Below are 17,157 nucleotides of genomic sequence, written 5' to 3'. Positions count from 1 at the left end.
TCCCTCATGGTTGTTGAGCACTTGAGCCACAGAACGGACTTTAGCAATACACAGTGGACTTAACCAAAGCAAGGTGTGTTTGAGTCCACTACCCACAATTTGGTTTTGTCCAGCCTTCAGGGTGTCTGAGCCATTTGCAGTGAATGGATTCGACAGACTTCATTTCTGAGCTTCCCATCCAGGAAGAATGGAGACTAAATTTCTTATCCATGGAATGGACTTATTAAGCCTTCTAAGGGTCAGCCCCCCAAACAGACTAGATTTGCCCTCGGAGACTAAATTTCTTATCCACGCAAAGGACTTATCCAGCCTTCTAAGGGTCGGCCCCCAAAACAGACTAGATTTGTTAACTTTTGGAGTACAGTATCATATGTATCCACAAAATGAACTTGTCTGGCTTTTGCCATGTTCAGACTTCCTATGCCAAAGATGTACATAAACAGACGATATTTCCATATATATACTGGTCTTAGAGAGCCCTCTGAGAATCTGAGCCCTATGCAGAAAAAGAGGTACTTGTTTGCCTCCCAAAGTGTCTGACCTCTGATCACATTCCACAGTTCATGGCACAGGCATTGTTGTTCCACACGAAGCCCTTCATTTTATTTATTCTCTTTTATTCCTGCACCCAACTATCATCCTCTTCCTTCCACAGTTAACCATTTTATTAGGTTTAATGTGTATCTTTTGGTGTGATGTCATATAAAATTTACATTTTTTGTCTATGCTTTTAATTAAAATAAATGGTACTGTCATTCGGTCTTTAGATTTTTCCTAATCAGCATTATTATTTTAAGATTCATCTGTTGTTATGGGTACATCTAATCTGTCTGTTGCTTCTAATGGTCTCAATAAACTCCAACGTGTATGTCCACTGCATCATTTTATCCCTACGTGCTCCCAACAAGGTACACTAGGTTACCTCTGACATTCTGTTTCAATAAATAATACCTTGTAAAAACACCCTTATGGGCTAGTTTGAAAATTTCTTTAGGATGTATACTCAGAGAATTGCTGGGTAACAGAGAACGTACATTCTTGATTTCTGTAAGCAGTGCCAGACTGTTATCTAGAATGGGTGGGGCGACATTTGAAGTTGCCTACATGCCTCTGTCTCTGCCAACACTTAGCATTATTCAGCTTTCTAAAATTTTTTCAGGCTAACTGGGGCAGTCATATTTTGTTAGTTTTATTTGAATTTGTATTTTAAATGATTGATAATGATTTTGAGTACTTTTCATGTGTATGGTTGGTTTTGGGTTTTCTCATGGCAATTGCTTGTTCATATCCATATTGTTATTAGACCAATTCCCATATTCCTCCTCTTGATTTTTCAGGGGCCCCCTCACATAGTCTAATTATGAATCCCTTGGGTGTTGGAAGAAACTGCAGATAACCCTCTTCCACTTTGTGGTATTAACTGTAAGTAATATTCTTGGTTGAATAGAGATCTTTAATTTTGATATCAATTTTCCCACTTATGATCTGGGCACTTAAAGAAATCCTTCTCTTTCCTCAGGTCACAAAGATGTATATTTTCTTCTGTTAATAGCTTTGGTTTCATATTTAGGTCTTTAATCTATCTAAAGTCCATTCTTGTATGTGGTGTGAGATATAGATCCAGTTTTATTTTTCTCCATATCATGAGCCAGATGTCCCATCACTATCTACTAAGCAATCCTTTTGCTTTTGTGTATGTTACCACTTCTGTCACATAATAACTTCCATAGATATAAGGCTTTCTCTGAATGCTTCTTTCTGTTCCATTGGTCTAGTTAGGCCAGTATTCGCTTTCTTTAGTTACTAAGGCTTTTAGTATGTTGTAATATCTAGTGGGGGTAAGTTCCTATTCATGTCCTGGGAGAGGTCTATCATTAATATTTTCAAAGAACTGGCTTTTCATTGTGTTATTCTTTATCATTACTTAATTCTCTATTGCACTTATTTCCTTCCTTACATTATTTTCTCCATGGCTCATGGGTTTGTTCCTCTGCTTTTGCCAATTTCTTGAGTTGAATGCTTAGACCATTTATTTTTCAACTTTCTTTTCTTTTTATCATTTTTTTCTGCCCCCCCCCACCCTGCCCAGCACTTCCACCCCTGACCTTCGGATGTTGCCAGTCTCCCCTTAAGAACTGGATCTCTGAGGAGGTGGGGCGTCTCCTCCCACAGGCTGGCAGAGCACACCCAGGGCCTGGTGCTGGGGAGGGGGTCTGGGCCGTGGCTCCACTGGAGCTTGAACCCAGTACCTTCTGCATGTAAAGCAGCCGTGCTAACCACTGCTCTATGGAACCACCCTCTTCTTTTCTAATAAATGTATTTAAAGCTATATATTTTCTTCTATAAATGATTTTACTGTGTCCCACAAATTTTGCATGTAGTATTTTTATAACTTAGTTGTAAATATTTCTGAAATTCTTTAATGGGGGCTTTCATATAAGGATTATTTAATGATTGGTTCCTCAAAATGGGGGTTTCAAAGCTTTTTTGTTATCAACTGCTAATTTTATTGCATTTTAGTCAGAAAATGTTTAATATTGATACTTTTGAATTATTTGAGGCTTTCTTTGTGCCCCAACATGATCTTATTTTTGTAGTTGTTAAGTGTAAGCATAAAAGGAATCTTCTCCATTTGTTAAGTGGAGGGTTATATAGGAATGTGTGATATATGATTATGTATTAAGCTTAAAAATATATTATTCAGGGCTCCTTAGGAGTATATGTGTTTATGGTAGACATATCTTCCATGTCAGTGAGTATATATCCTTTGTCTTTTGGGATCTTAAATGTTATTAGCTATTAAGATGGCTATCCCAACTTTATTTGGACATTTATTAGTCGGCCATATCCTTTCTTCATCCTTTCTTTTTCAACATTTCTAAATCTTTGTATGTATATACTTTGAACCTTTTTAAAAAATCCAAGGAGGGTCTCTGTGTTCTATTTTTATAATTACTATTAAAATTTCTGTTATTTCATAGTCTCCATTTACAGTATTTTTTCTGTTACTTTTTTCTACCATCATACTCAGACCCAGTATTTTCTGAGTATTTTTTATCTCTTGTTCCTATTTAATCTTCTAATATTATCAACTATAATTTTTAAAAATTCTTCATATGTCCCAATATTTCTGCCTCGGATATTATATGTCACCCAGTGTGGTACCCAGCCTCCAATATAGCCCCTCAATGATCCTTGCCTCCTGGTATTCACATCCTGTGTAGTTCCCTCCCATCTTGTTACTAGGGTTGGTCTATATGACCAAGAAAATGCAGAAGTGTTGGAATGTCATTTTTAAGGTTAAGTTATAATAGGCACTGCAGTTCTGTCTTGGTCACAGTGTCTCACCTGCTCACTGGGACCACGTGTTGTGAGGAGTCCAATGGAAAGGTTCAGGTGGTGAAAAACTTAAGCCTCCTGCCAACAGCCCTATGAGTGGGCCATATTTGAAGTGAGTCCCTCAGTCAAGTCATGCTTTCAGCTGACTGCAGTCCTGGCTGACAACTTGACTGAAACCTCAGAAGAGACCCTGAGTCAAAACCATCCGCCTAAGCTGCTCCCACATTCCTGACCTTCAGAAACCGAGAAAATTAAGATTTGGTTTTCTAAGCTGCCAAGTCTGGGGGTAATTTGTAATACAGTAATAGATAACTAATACGTCCAGTTGACTTTTCTCTGGAGGTAGTTATACTGCCTTGGTGTCTAGTATTTTGACGCTGAGGTCATATTCCCCTGATATGAGCAGCTGTTCTGTCTGGTAAAATGTACTGAGGGAAGGCTGAAGGCCAGACTTGACTCTCCTCAATCACCTGGACTTCAAAGGGTATGGGGATGTGTGGGGAGATGAGCCAGAGGGTGGACAGTTTCAGGTACCACAAAAGCAGAACTCTCACTCCTTTCACACCACCTGACAATTCCTCTGGCAGGGGTTTCATCTTTAAACCCTCGCAGGAGGCCATCTCCCTAGGTGTCACCACCAGCCCTGGAGGGAGAGAGGTGGAGTGACTGCCTCTGTCTGCTCATTTCCTCCCTTCAGCAGGGTGCTCGGTCTCCTTACACTAGCCCCACCCCCAACCTCCATACACCTGTCATGGTGGTTGTAATGATTTCTGCAGTGATGGGGCAGACAAGGGTCTTCCCAAGGCACCATGAAGGAGAGGTAAGAGCCAGAACTTAAATCTCTAACCTATGCTGTATTTGCTGCCTCCAGCCATCTGCCACTAAAACAATGGCCAGTTAGAGATTCCATTTCTCCATAGGTCTTCCTAGCTGTGTTTCAGTTTCTGGAACTCATGTTTACCTCCATGGTTTCTCTAGGCTTCCTTTTGGGCAAGGGAATTGGTGGCTTGTGTTATTTGCCATCTTGACATGAACCAGAAGCCCCAGCCTGGTATCCTCGGGGACTAACAGAGGTTTTTTCCCTTCCAGGTATCTCAGTCTCCAAGTCACAGAAAGGACTCTGCTGCCCTCAGAGGTCCCAAGTTGCCATACAGAGAATTGGCTTGACCTCTTAAATATATGAGCTCAATCACAGAATGTACCCAGAGGATGTCAGCTGGTTACTGACAAAATAGGGGCTATTTCAGGTCCTCAGAGGGCCAGATACCCTCATATCTTGGATGGCCCTTGGTGTGTGTGTGGATGCCTGAGCCCCTTATGTGTACTTATTAGACCCACAGTCTTGGGGAACCCCACGCAGAGTGGTCTTGTCCTGCTCTTCCAGTGACTGAGTCCTCATCTGAGGAATGGTCAGTTTCCCCAATACTGAGGGGTGGATGAGAGCCTTTTAAAGGTTATCTCCAGCTTTATATGACATTCTTGGGGGAGACAGGTGAGAAGATGGCTGCCCTGATGCCCCTCATCTCTGTAGGCATTGCCTCATGCAGCAACTTCTAGCCAAAACTTGGCATGGCAGGGCCATGGCCTATAGGACCCCAGTTACCTCACCCATTGTCTGCCATGTCCTTGTGGAGGACAGAACCTGGTCTGTAAGAAAATCTGCTTTCTGAGAACTTAAGTGGGAAAAGGGACTTTCTTTTGATCACTAACCACCAAATAAGTGACTTTTTTGAGGGCCTGAGCTTTATTAGTGTTTGATTTGTTCGTTCATAGTAGTGGGATGGAGAAGGCAAATAAAAGGTATCTATTGGTGAAACAGTTAAGACAAGTACCTATGAGCTGGAAACCCAGTTTAGGTCTTAGAGCCTTAGGCATGGCAAGGCCAGAGGCCCTCAAGCTGGCCCCAAAGCAAGTGACAAGAATAGGAGCCTCAGACCCCTGACCAGAACTGCCAGCATTAGTGCAGAAGACTCACAGGGAAGGGTCTGGATCCTAGAACTTGTGACACGTGGAAGGATAAAGGTGGCTGGCCCAATCTTTTTCTCTAAGCAACCCATACTTCCTAATTTTTACAATGAACCTTGCCCTTTTTGAGTAAGGAACTCTCTCTCTCTCATCCCTCATTCAGGAGCCTGTTCTGAAAACATACATTCACAGCCATAATTCAGACGCTTATAGGCAGACAGATGTTCCACACAACAACCTCAGGCCTTCCTCAAGCAGTCCTCAACCTGGGCTCACCTCCTACAACCAATTCTCAGATCCGCTCTTCACCACTGGGGAAACAGGAGCTACTCTCCACCAAGTGAAGTATTTCTGCTCCATCAGATAAAGAGCCCCTGGAGACTCGATCTACAACAAAAAATAGGAAGAGAGCAGAGAAATAAACAGACCACAGTGACCTTCATGTGTGCAAAGTACAGTTGTTAAAAACAAAGCAACAAAAACAGAAAAGAGGCCGTGGCCTTCATGGAACAGTGCTGAAGCAGATCCCCATACTCTCAAACCTGCGGAGAGATGGCCCCACGCTCCAACAGGTCTAGGGCTGGCAGGCAGGGAGGTAGGGTCTCATGTGAAGGCCCTCATGGCAAAGAATGGAGATCTGGTGGGGCTGACGGTGGACTGGAGGGAGCCTGATCAAGATGGGGCTGTGGCCTCAGCCCCCTCCTCTGAATCCCACACCTCTGACTGCAGGTAATCAGCGAAGAGAGCCTTGGCCCGGCGTAGGACACGCCCCAGGTGGTGTTTTCGCACGAGGCGGTCAAAGTGCATGGCCAGCTCGTTGTAATCCAGCCCATTGCGCATGATGTGGTCACGATGCTCCAACAGGATGGCAAGGCAGAGGAAGAGCATGAATGGATTCCCCCGGCCGAACTCCTGGGGTGGGGGCAGGCCCAGTGGGGGTGGGGGTGGCAAGGATTTCTCAGGGTCTTTCCGGGAACCCACCTCTGGCATCAAGGGGGAGCCTGTAGCTGCGTCACCAGCAGGAGAGGCCTCCTGGGAGGATGGTGGAGATGAGGAGGATGGGGAATCAGGATGGGAAGAGGAGGAGAGCAGTGGGTCTAAGGAGTTCAGCAAGGGCTCTGAGAGGGACTTGGAGCTAACGAGGGCAGCTGGATGGTACAATTGGACCAGAGGGGCCCTCCTGGGACCTGTATTATCCCTGAGTTGCTGGAGATCATTCAGACTGGCTTGTCTCAGGAGACGTCCCCCCCCACCAGGCCCCTGGCTGGTCATGGCCAAGTGGTCAACAGCATCTTCAAAAGCACTGCCTCCCCCACCTTCAGGCCTCAACATGTGCCTCTGTCGCATGGGCCGCCCTCTGTGACCACCGAAGCCAGTGTCTGCCACTTGGCTGGGGGGTCCAACAAGCTCGACCTCATGTTCAGGAGGATCGGGGGGCAGTGAACTCCAGGTAACCTCAAGCATGCGGAGGGCATCATCAAAGGCGAACTCGCGCTTGAGCTCAAGCAGCAGCCAGCGGTAACAGAAGAATAGGTCATCAGCACCAGCTTCTTGCAGATACTGGTAGAAGTCAGGGTCAGCATGCTGCAGCAGCAGCTTGAGGTGCGTGAACTTGGTGGCCATGGCACGGCCATCAGGATGGAAGTTCGCGGCCAGGCGCTTCATGATGCCACAAAAGCAGACGAAGGCATGGCCTTCGTGGTCCATGACGGCAAGGATGGGCGAGGCAAGGTCGCTCATGCCCTGGCAGTAGGACACCTGTGGGTGGGTAACGGCATAGGTGGTGAGCAAGTCGTGCAGTGCCCGCAGGTGTGGGCCATCCTCAGGCCCTGCATAGTAGGGGTGGGCCCGGTCGGTACGCAGCACATCCTTGAGGACTGTGCTGCGGATGAATTCCAGGTCCTCGGGGCTCGCTCGTTGTGCCCACTCGCTCTTGAGCTGCTCATACTCGCGACTCTTGCGTTTCATGTAGTCCATCCGCTCGCGGCCTGTCAGTCCATCTGGGTACACATTCAGCAAGTACCGCCACACCACCTGGCCAGGGGCAAAAGGGATGAGGCTGAGGTTCTAAAGAAGAGCCACCACACCCCAGGGTATATCCACACCCATCCACCTCCCTTGGGTCTCTGTCCTCCTTCAGAAAAGTGTGCCTTCCTATCTCTGACTCCCAGCCCCTTGTGAAAGAGAGCTTACTGCCCTGGAATATCTCCACACCATCCCACAACAGTGTGGTCTGCTGAACGTGTCTCAGGAGCTACTCATGACTGCGGGAGTGATGGATACAACGAATGGCCAAGTAGGCTCACCTTTCGCAGGGAGGGCTCAACACCACCATGATAGATCCGCAGGCGTAACTCCTCAGGGCGGGAGAGCTGACCCTCGTGGTTCAAGTATGTGTGGAACTCAGCATCGCTCAGGGGTGGCTTGAAGGGCTTGACATCCTCCCCATATGACCAGCTCAGCACCTGCTGGACCTTAGACAAGGTGCGGCCCACCTGTGAAGGAAGGAGAGAGGCAGGCCATGGGTCAGCTGAGGCTAGGGGCAGGTGCTAACCAATATACTCAAGAAAGGGAGCCAGAAAGGCCCTACCCTCCAACCACAGCTGGGCCCTGGGGGTCCCTGAAACCACCTGAGAGAGGATGGACTGTGTAAAGGGCAGGGCAGCCGTTGTCAGTGATGACCGTTTCTCAGCCAGTAGCACGTCGGAGCCAATGACATCCTTAGGGCTGATTATGTCCCAGTCTTCCAGCAGTGGGCCTGGGCACACAGAGTGAAGCAACGTGAGCATGGGGATGAGAACCCCAGACCTCAGGGCCAGGTTCCTCTCCTACCAAAGTCAGGCCACCAAAGGGTAATGAGCGACTCTCACTCTCCTTTCCCATGTCATCCAAATCATGCAAAAAATAGAGCCATGAATAATTTTTTTTCTATTAAAATAACTGTCTTTTATATTAGGTAGACCTCACAAAATGGCTTGGCAGAGTCTAAAGTTATATTTTAATGATATAAAGTAATATTTGTTGAGCACTTACTATGTGCACTGTGACAAGGGCTTAACTTTAATATAAATAATAATAACATGAGACATTTCCATAGTGCTAAGTACCAAGAAGTATTCTGAGCTTTTTGCAAATATCAGCTCATCTGATATTCACATACATCCTATAAGTTAGGCACTGTTATTATCACCACTCTATGAGGAAATAGGCACGGTCAGGATAAGATAGTTGCCCAAGGCTTGATAGATAGTGAGTGAATGAACCAAAATTTGAAGCCCAGACCCAAAGCTGCAGAGCCCAAACTCTTAATCTTATATTCATGCTAGTTCTCTTCCCACAATTAGTATAGATTACCATGATCATTCTCATTTTACAGATGATGACAAAACGGTTGGAACAATTAGTAAGTGGCTAAGATTCTACATCTAGGAAATGGTAGGGCTGGGATCTGAATCTCATTTAAAGTATTTGTGGAATAGATATGTCATGTATGTTAGACAGAAGAAGCAATGTTATGCTTGACTTTCTCCAGCTCTGGCCCTTGGAACATCAGCAGAAGTGTGTCCCTTTTCTCTCTTCTTTACAGCCCCTCACATTCTTTTTTCCTATTTCAAATGTGATAGGGTGGCTGAAGCAGCAGTGGGCACCTGAAGGTAAGTTTGAGAGATTAAGGAGATGTCACTCAGATCTGGTGCCAAAGAACTGCTAAGTTGACAACAGCAATGTCCAGTGGCTCTTGAACTCTATTATATAAAACAACTTCTATTTGTTTAAACCATTGTCATTTGCGGGAAAGTGCCATCCCTAAGCGGCATTTCCATAGAGTTTACTATACTTTCTCCCACAAAGCTGAGAGGAAGACAATCGTAGGCCACATTTAGATGTCACTGCCTCTCCCTGGATGTCTCATAGTGCACTGCAGACCTAAAGGGTCGAAAAGAGGAGCCTGAGAGCCACTGTAGACATGATCTCCTCCTCTGCTCCTCATGTGAATGAACAGTGTCTCTATCTGTTTAGTTGCTTAGGCCAGAAACCTGAGAGATGTCCTTGCCACATCTCACTCTCTCAATTTCCAGGGCCAAACCACTGCTCAGCCCTATGGTTTCTGTGTGCAGAAAATACTTCAATTCCACCTCTTCTCTCATCTCCACCTTGTCACCCTGTCTGAGCCACCACATCTCTCACCTGAAACTGCCTCATAACTAGTCCCTGCTTCCTCTTTGTCTCTCTCCACTCTCTCTCAACAGCTGCTAGAATGGTCTTTCTAAGACATTAATTGGAGCATTAAAATACTTAACAGGTAAAATGGAGATCACATTACTGAACTGGTAAAATGAAGAAGGTCAAACTAACAGTCTGAAGACCAAAGAGAAGAACCCCTTGAAGGCGCAGAGCTAAAGTTTGATAATTTAAGTGAAAAAGTAGAGCAATCTAGAGGCAAGTTCAGGAGACCAAATATGCAAATACTAGGAAATGCAGGGGGAGAAAGGGGACCAGGTGGAGGTAGTATAATCATACAGGCATTAAGGAGAATGTCCCAGAGATCAAGAAATGGCTCATCAAGTCTTAGATAGGATTATTTAACAAACAGCACATATGATAGGCCTCCCCACTACCCTATTCAGATACTGGTAAAATATCAAAATTCCAAGAAGGAGGAAAAACTCTTGCCAGCTTCCAAAGGTAAGGAACAGGCTGCTTACAACAAAAAGAAGGTCAGAAGGGTGATGGACATTTATTCTAGAACTCTGGAAGCAATAAGAGAGTGGCTCATGGCCCCTGTTGGAGCACTGAGAAGAAAGGCCTAAGATCCAAGGACTCTATGCCCAGCTAAGACAGTACATATCAGCAGTGGTCACAGAAAGACATTTTTGGTCATCAGAGTACATCTAATCCATGCTCCTTATTGGAGATAAATAAGTTCTCTAAGCCAATGACTACAGATTACAAGGGCTCAAGGTGGGGAAGGCAAACAAAGGGTGATGGGCCACAAGTTTTTAATACATAAAATTAAACATAAAATGACAGAGATACTTTGGTTGGGAGTTCGTAATCTTAAGTGTTACTTTAGGATTCCTGAGACATTAGTGACCTACTATATAGAAAAGATAATGATAATCTGGCGTTTAAAAAGAAACAAAAATTACCATTTCAGGAAAACCCAGAAGTTAAGCATTAGTTATCAGAGGAAGAATAAAAACTAGAAGTGTTCCAAAGCTTCCATTTCAAGGGCTGGGCAGGGTGGGAGAGACTAGAGGGGAAAAGTGGTCTATAGATTTCACTGTCAATTGTGTAAAAGAGCATAAATCTAGCTATGGGATTTTTTTGAGAGACAACATAAAACCAGGTGACAAAGAAAGGATGAAAATTAAAGACACCTAAAGGTATACCTGGCAAACACAGAAAGCCAGAGCAGTAATACAAATGTCAGAAAAAGCACTACTCAAGGCCAAAAACATTACAGGAATAAAGAGACATTCTACATTAATTTTAAAAAGAATGAACAAACCCATTAATAAAATAAGCAAAGGATTTCTACAAGCACAAACTCATTTAGTGGCAAAACCTGATCTGAACTGACACAAGACTATATTTAGTCTTTACGTAACCCACTAAGTGTGAATATGCACATTTCCCTGAAGAAACACCCAAGAGTTTCCTTATAGGGTGTTGTTACCCCAGGTCCTGCTTGTGATATTACACAATATATGCTATATGTACTTCATTTCCTCTTCATATAATTGCCAAACTTCCCAAACCCTAAATTAATATATAAATGCTATGCAATGACAATCAGAAATCTAACAGGGTTTTTCCTGGAACTGGATAAAATCATTTAAGGTTCATATGAAAGAATTCACACTTAAGAGTAGTGAAAAAGAAGAGCCAAGATAAAGAATAGGGAGAAGATGGCAATGCTTGCCTCATTAAAATTTACCACAAAACCACTGTAATAAAAATATGGTGTTAGCATAGCAATAGACAAATATAGCCAATCGATGGAATGCAATAGAAAGCCCAGAAATTAATCCAAGTACACATAGGAACTCGGTATATGCCAAAAGTGGCATTTCGAATCTGTACAGAAGAGGCGACTGTTTAAAAAATAATGCTGGTATAATTGACTATCTGGAAATTTTTTCAAAAGCTCAGTCTACTTATTATCACAATGTTGACAGAGCAGATATTTATATGCAAAAAGAAAATAATAAGCATATTAGAAGAAAATGTAGGAAGATACTTAGATAAACTTGTGGCTGGAGATGTTCCAAAGTAAGAAACTCAGATATCATAAAGAAAAAGATAGATATATGTATAAGACTGCATAAACGTTTTAATTTTTGATAGGACAAAAAAAAGACACCCCAAACAAAGCCATGTTTACAAAAGGTAAACAGGGAAACAATATTTGCAATACATCTGATAGGAAGGATTCATATCACAAATGCACAAATTGGTCGAAGGTAGAGGCTTGGTAATCTGATCACAGAGGTGACAGAAACTGACTTCTTCTCATCCAAGGGGTCACAAGATGCCTGTTGCTTTCACAGTTGTGAACACAACTGATGTAACTCTATATGTAGATAAATATGTGTGTGTATGTATGTGTGTGAATAAAAGGACCTGAAAGATTACACACCAAATCAATCAAAGTGGTTCCTGCAGGGCAAAGATTGAGTGTTGAGATTAGGCATAGTGGTTCTAGAAGACTCCAGCATTATTTGAAATGCCTTCATTTTTGATAAGGAGAATGTATTTTACTGGGTAATTAAAATTTAATTTCTTTAAAAAATGTAACTCCAATCAAATTCCCATCAGGATTTTAATAGAATGAGAAGCTAATTCTATTAAATGAAAGAGACAGTAAGTGCACAAGAATATTCAAGAAAGAATTTTAAAAAGAAAAACATTAAAACATCATAAAGATATGATTAAAACAATAAGGAACTGGCTTAGGATTTAGCAGAGATCAACGTTAAACCCTTGTAGATGCAGGAATTTGGTAAATAAGACAACAGGAAAAAAAGAAGGGACTCATCGATAACTGGAAAGTTGATTCTCTTTAAAAAAATATTTTTTAAATGTCTTTCTGCCAGACTGATGGGTGTCTGTCTCTGCTTTATTTGTATTCTTCTCAAATCTCAAGCAGTTGGGGTTTTCTTCATGTGTTTATTATCCAAGCAGATTTGATTTATTTACTGAAATAGTACTGCTGTGTCTATTTAACAGGGGAGGAAAGCAAGGCTTGGGGAATTAGCTAAGTGACTGACCTAAGCACATAGGGCTACTCAGTGGCAGAGGTTCCTGTGTCTCTGGCTACCTTTTTTTTCCATTTGTCTCTCTGCTGGTCTCTGTGACCATCTTTCTTTCTCTCTGACTCTTGTTTGTCTCGCTTTCTCTTGTCTCTTTTTCTCAAGAATTTCAGTCTTAATAAGCCCCACATTTGTAGAGTCAACGGTTAAGAGCAGAGACTCGAGTCAGTTTGGCTACTACCTGGGTTCAAATCCTGCTCCCCACTTACTGTTTGTGTGACATAGACAAGTTCTGTTCCCTCTCTAAGCCTCACTTTCCTCATCTATAACGTGGGGATAATAATTAGCCCTACCCTGTAGGATTGTTTTGACAGTCTGGTGAATAAATATTATGTGAGTAGAATGGCCCCAAATATTCAACACATGTTGGCTATTTATGTTATTATGATGTCAATAAAATGCCTCAGTCATTCCAAATGGGCATGGGAGTTCCCTGAGGCTGGGAATCATGTCTTCTACTCTACACTTTTTATTTAAAAAAATTCAAATCTACAATAAAGTTAAAAAGACAAATGCATTTCCCATACATCCTTCATTTAGCTCCCCTAACTATCCACAATATTGCCACATTTGTTTCATTTCACTCTCTCCACACACACACACACACACACACATTCTTTTTTGGTGAATTATTTGTAGACATCACGACCCCTTAATACTTAACTGTGTTTTTCCTGAGAAAAAGGACATTTTCCTTCAATAACCATATCATTTCTATACCCAGAAAATTTAACACTGATATAATACTATTATATAATGTGTGGTCCATAATCAAAGTTTTGGGACATCTTTATTTATCCCTGTGTTCTGAGGGACCAGCATAGGCAAAAGTGAGGGAACAAATGAGAAGTAGCCGGGAGATTAAGGGAACAAATGAATGAGTGAGTAAAAGTGCAAACAAATGAATATGAGTGCGGGAGAGTGAATGAATAAATACAACTACATTATTACAATCAGCATTGTTATAATTAAATTGTTATAATATAATTAAATCATATAATACTATAGCTCTATTATATTGCATTATATAATTATGTCCTATCAGATTATATAATAGTAAATATGTTAATTATTATTATTAGGGCTAATACTTTTTGAGCATTCATTATGCAGCCATGCACTCTTCTAGGCATTTTATATGAGTTTCCCTGTTTAATCCTCCCACTAGCCCTAAAATATCATTATCTCTACTTTACAGGTGAAGAAATTGAGGCCCAATGGCCAAGCTAGGACTTGTACCCAGGCTACCTAGCTCCCTAGCCCACTGTGAGGGAGTGTTTTGCAAGGCAAAGAATCATCCTATGGGGACAGGGTAGGTCCCAGAGCAGTGCTCCCTGAGGCACTGGGTACTCACTGTCCTCAGTGGGTCGAATGTCTACACGCAGCTGCAGGTAAGGTTTGGAGGCAGTGGCAAAGGCTGTGCTGAGATCCCAGTCAGACAAGAGTGAGAGGTAAGCTTCCTGCCCCAGCCGATCCCGGCCCAGGTAGCTGATGCCAAAGTTCTTCTTCCTGTACAGAAAAGGTGTGGCAGCTCTCAGTGCCCCAGTGCCCTGGAAGCCTCAGGGGCAGTTTCCAAAAGAAGCAGGGGAAGATAGATAGTGTTGACAACAACTTTCTAATATATGCTGGGTACTGTGCTAAGGATTGTAGGCAGCCTAAGGTCAGATCATTCATCTTTACTTTGTTACACAAACACAGAAACAGGCACCCACCTGCTTGTATCTGGAGGGCACATTGGAAACTGGTAAAATGTTGGTCCCCTCTAGGGAGGGTTACAGGGTAGTTGAGGGATAGAAGTGGAAAGAAAGCAGCCTTCTTACTACATTAAAAAAAAGCAATCTGTATAATTGTCATTTTTCACAACAAAAGATGTTTATGCAAAAAGGTCAAATAACAAGTAAGAATTTGTTCTTCAGATACATCTGTGCAACTGCAAAGAAGTGTGTTGTGTGATAACTATTACAACCATGGAAATATCCTAAATACACATCACTTTTGTACTCTGAGTCTGTTACCATGTGCATGCATTTCTCCAAAATAACCACAACAAAATAACCATCACACCTGCCCCCAAGAGACACCACTTTTCATCTATCGGGTTGGTAAATTTTCCAATGTTATCTAGTAACCAACATTTGTGAGGGTATGGGGGAAACAGGTACTTTATATGCTGCTGGTGAGATTGTAAATCAGTAAAACATGTCTGGAGAGCATTTTGCAACCATCCATTGAAATTTTAAAAAGCATAAACCCTTTAACCCAGCAATGACTAGATTTCCCCAAGTATTCCAAGATATGATGCATATGTGGCTCTTCACTGTGTGATTATGTATAATAATAAAGCAAATACCCTACCAAACAACAACCATGAAAAAGCGAAACAACTGCTGTTGAGGTGGGTGGCCAGCATCCCATTACTCACCCATTCAAGTCAAACGCTCGGATAAGTATGTGTTGCAACACATCGAGGGAGGTGATCTGGGGATCAACAGCGAAAGAACGGAACTCAGGTGGCAAGAAGCTCTCACATTTCTAGGGAAAGAAGACAGGGTTGGCCAACAGGGGCCATATCATCATGCTGAAGCGGAGAGAGCAGGAGGAGACAAGGATAGAGAAGTGGTGGGGGCCAGATGAAGGAGGGTGTTGTGGACCATGGTGAAAACTTGTTTTTGCTGTGAGTGAGGGGGAAGCACTGGGAGGGTTCTGAACAGAAGAAGGATGTGTTCTGACTCAGGATTTACAGGATCCTTCTGGCTGTTTGGCTTACAAAAGACTGTGCAGGGCAAAGGAGAAAGCAGTGGTCTAGTAAGGAGGCTACTGCAATGGTCCTGGCACCTAATCTTCCTCCTATATCCCCTCAGTGCTGGTTGCCAGGATGACCATGTCTAGTCTGGCCTCTGTTAAATCAGTCCTTCATGCTGCAACCAACCTAGCACATCGATCTCCCCTGTTTAACTCTCTTCAAAGGCAACCCCAGGGTCCACAGCAGGTGGGCCTATAGGACCCCCAGCCAGCCTCTCTCCAGTCAGCTTTCTTGAAATTTACACTCTGGTACTACCAAACTGCTGGAAGTTACTTTGAACTCATCCAGGCTTCAGGTCTTTGCTTGTGCTGATCTCCCTGTCTGGAATGTCCCTCCCACTTTCAACTGGCTCAAGCACAGCTCCGCATCATTTCTTTTTTACCTCCCAAACCTTAGAGCTTCCTCCAGTACATTGAAGTGATCGGTTTACTTCTCTCCAGAATCTAACCTCTTCTCATCACCACCAGTGCCACCAGCCTAATCCCAGCCACCATCACTGCTTGCTGGAACTAGAGTAACTGCTTTCTTATTCATAGTACATACCAAAGGCCCTTCACAATCTGCCCGTCTCTCCCGTGTCTGGTTCACCTTCATCCACTCTTCCCCTCCCTTTCTCCGCTCCAGCAATATGGGAACCTAAGGGCATATGCCAAGCTCACCCCTACCTCCCAGCCTTTGCCCTTGCTGTTTCCTCCACCTAGAACACTCTCCTGTGCCACAGGTACATGGGTGATTCCTTTTAATTTGGGTCTCTGCTTCTTCAATACCTTTCTGGGGATTTCCTTGTACAGCACTGGCTAAAGTAATACTCTAGTTCACAACCTTTTTTTTTTTGGTTATTTCTTCATGACATTCGCCAATGTCCTTAGCATCTCATTTATTCAGCTGTTTGTCTTTCCAACAAGCATATCAGTTCATCCACAAAAGTGTACTCTCAACATATGTTAACTGACTTCGGAGCCTCCTTTTCTGACAGCAACAGCCCTCCTCATTCCTCAGGGCCCCACTTCTCAACTATTAAGACCCCCTCTTCCAATCCTATAGCCCTCCCCTTCGCTATCCACAATCTCCATTCCAAGGGCCCCTTATCCTTCCATTTGCAGTCTCCACGCCCTCCGGCCCTGTCTTCGCATTCCCAGGTCCAGCCTTCCCCACCCCCTTCCACCATCGCTTGGCCTCAAGCGTCGCCCTTCAGATAACACCCCAAATCTCAGGTCCCGCCCTCCATCCTACAACAGCCACCGCCTTCTCCTTCCCTGGGAGCAACCGGTGGGCTGGCTGACGGGCCGCCAACCTCACCTTGACTCGTACCCGTACCACCTCTCGCTCCTCCTCCTCGGCTGCCGCTGCCTGTACTCCCCCGCCAGGCGGGGGCGCTCCGAAGCTGGCCAAGTCCAAGGACACAGAGGCCGTCGCCATCCCTCCGCCACCCGCCTCAGGGTGACGGGTGACGGTTGCCCCTAAACCCTACGCTCACTACAGAATGCGGGCTCCCGAAGCCCCACCTTGCTGCCGGGCGCAAGCGCAGAGGGCGCTGCGCGACCCTGCCACCCGACCGGACACAGATTGGAAGTCTCCTCTGCGCGTGCGCATAGAGTGCCGTTGACAGGAGCTCCGCTCCCAAGGCCGGGCATTTTGCCTCATGTCAGCCAGTGCGCAGGCGCCTACTGAGTACCCGCCACCCCCCAACCCCCGTCCGCAGTTTTGTTGCTTGGGCAGTTTACTTCCGGATTCAGC

At 44.1% G+C, this 17,157-nt stretch overlaps 1 protein-coding gene across 3 annotated transcripts; it reads right to left on the bottom strand.

The window, feature by feature from the left end:
- Positions 1-5,742: 5,742 nt before the first annotated feature.
- TBC1D25 (TBC1 domain family member 25) lies at positions 5,743-16,919 on the bottom strand. 3 transcript variants are annotated; one of them, XM_016153355.2, is made up of 6 exons: positions 16,720-16,919; positions 15,040-15,149; positions 13,972-14,126; positions 7,935-8,062; positions 7,611-7,799; positions 5,743-7,338 (listed from the first exon to the last, which is right to left on the bottom strand). In XM_016153355.2, exons 1-6 carry the CDS (start codon positions 16,837-16,839, stop codon positions 5,977-5,979), a joined length of 2,064 nt encoding a protein of 687 aa, XP_016008841.1. In that variant the 5' UTR covers positions 16,840-16,919; the 3' UTR covers positions 5,743-5,976. The 3 variants fall into 3 exon arrangements, with proteins under 3 accessions (XP_016008841.1, XP_016008842.1, XP_036082948.1); XM_016153356.2 differs by having other exon boundaries at positions 16,732-16,919; XM_036227055.1 differs by lacking the exon at positions 16,720-16,919 and adding an exon at positions 14,330-14,436 and having other exon boundaries at positions 15,040-15,127.
- Positions 16,920-17,157: the final 238 nt, after the last annotated feature.

The sequence above is a fragment of the Rousettus aegyptiacus genome, unplaced genomic scaffold (assembly GCF_014176215.1).
Source record: "Rousettus aegyptiacus isolate mRouAeg1 unplaced genomic scaffold, mRouAeg1.p scaffold_m13_p_9, whole genome shotgun sequence".
In the NCBI taxonomy this organism is placed as follows: Eukaryota; Metazoa; Chordata; class Mammalia; order Chiroptera; family Pteropodidae; genus Rousettus; species Rousettus aegyptiacus.
Note: the sequence above shows the minus strand (reverse complement) of the source record. Positions and strands in the feature narration are given on the sequence as shown.

Bases quoted from the DNA above. Each gene is read 5' to 3' on its own strand.
- TBC1D25 (XM_016153355.2), bottom strand. From the start codon at position 16,839: ATGGCGACGGCCTCTGTGTCCTTGGACTTGGCCAGCTTCGGAGCGCCC. The intron at 14,127-15,039 runs GTGAGTAATGGG...TTTTCTGTACAG, and splicing joins CGAGCGTTTGACTTGAATGG to GAAGAAGAACTTTGGCATCA. The intron at 8,063-13,971 runs GTGAGTACCCAG...CTGTGTGCCCAG, and splicing joins CATTCGACCCACTGAGGACA to GCCCACTGCTGGAAGACTGG.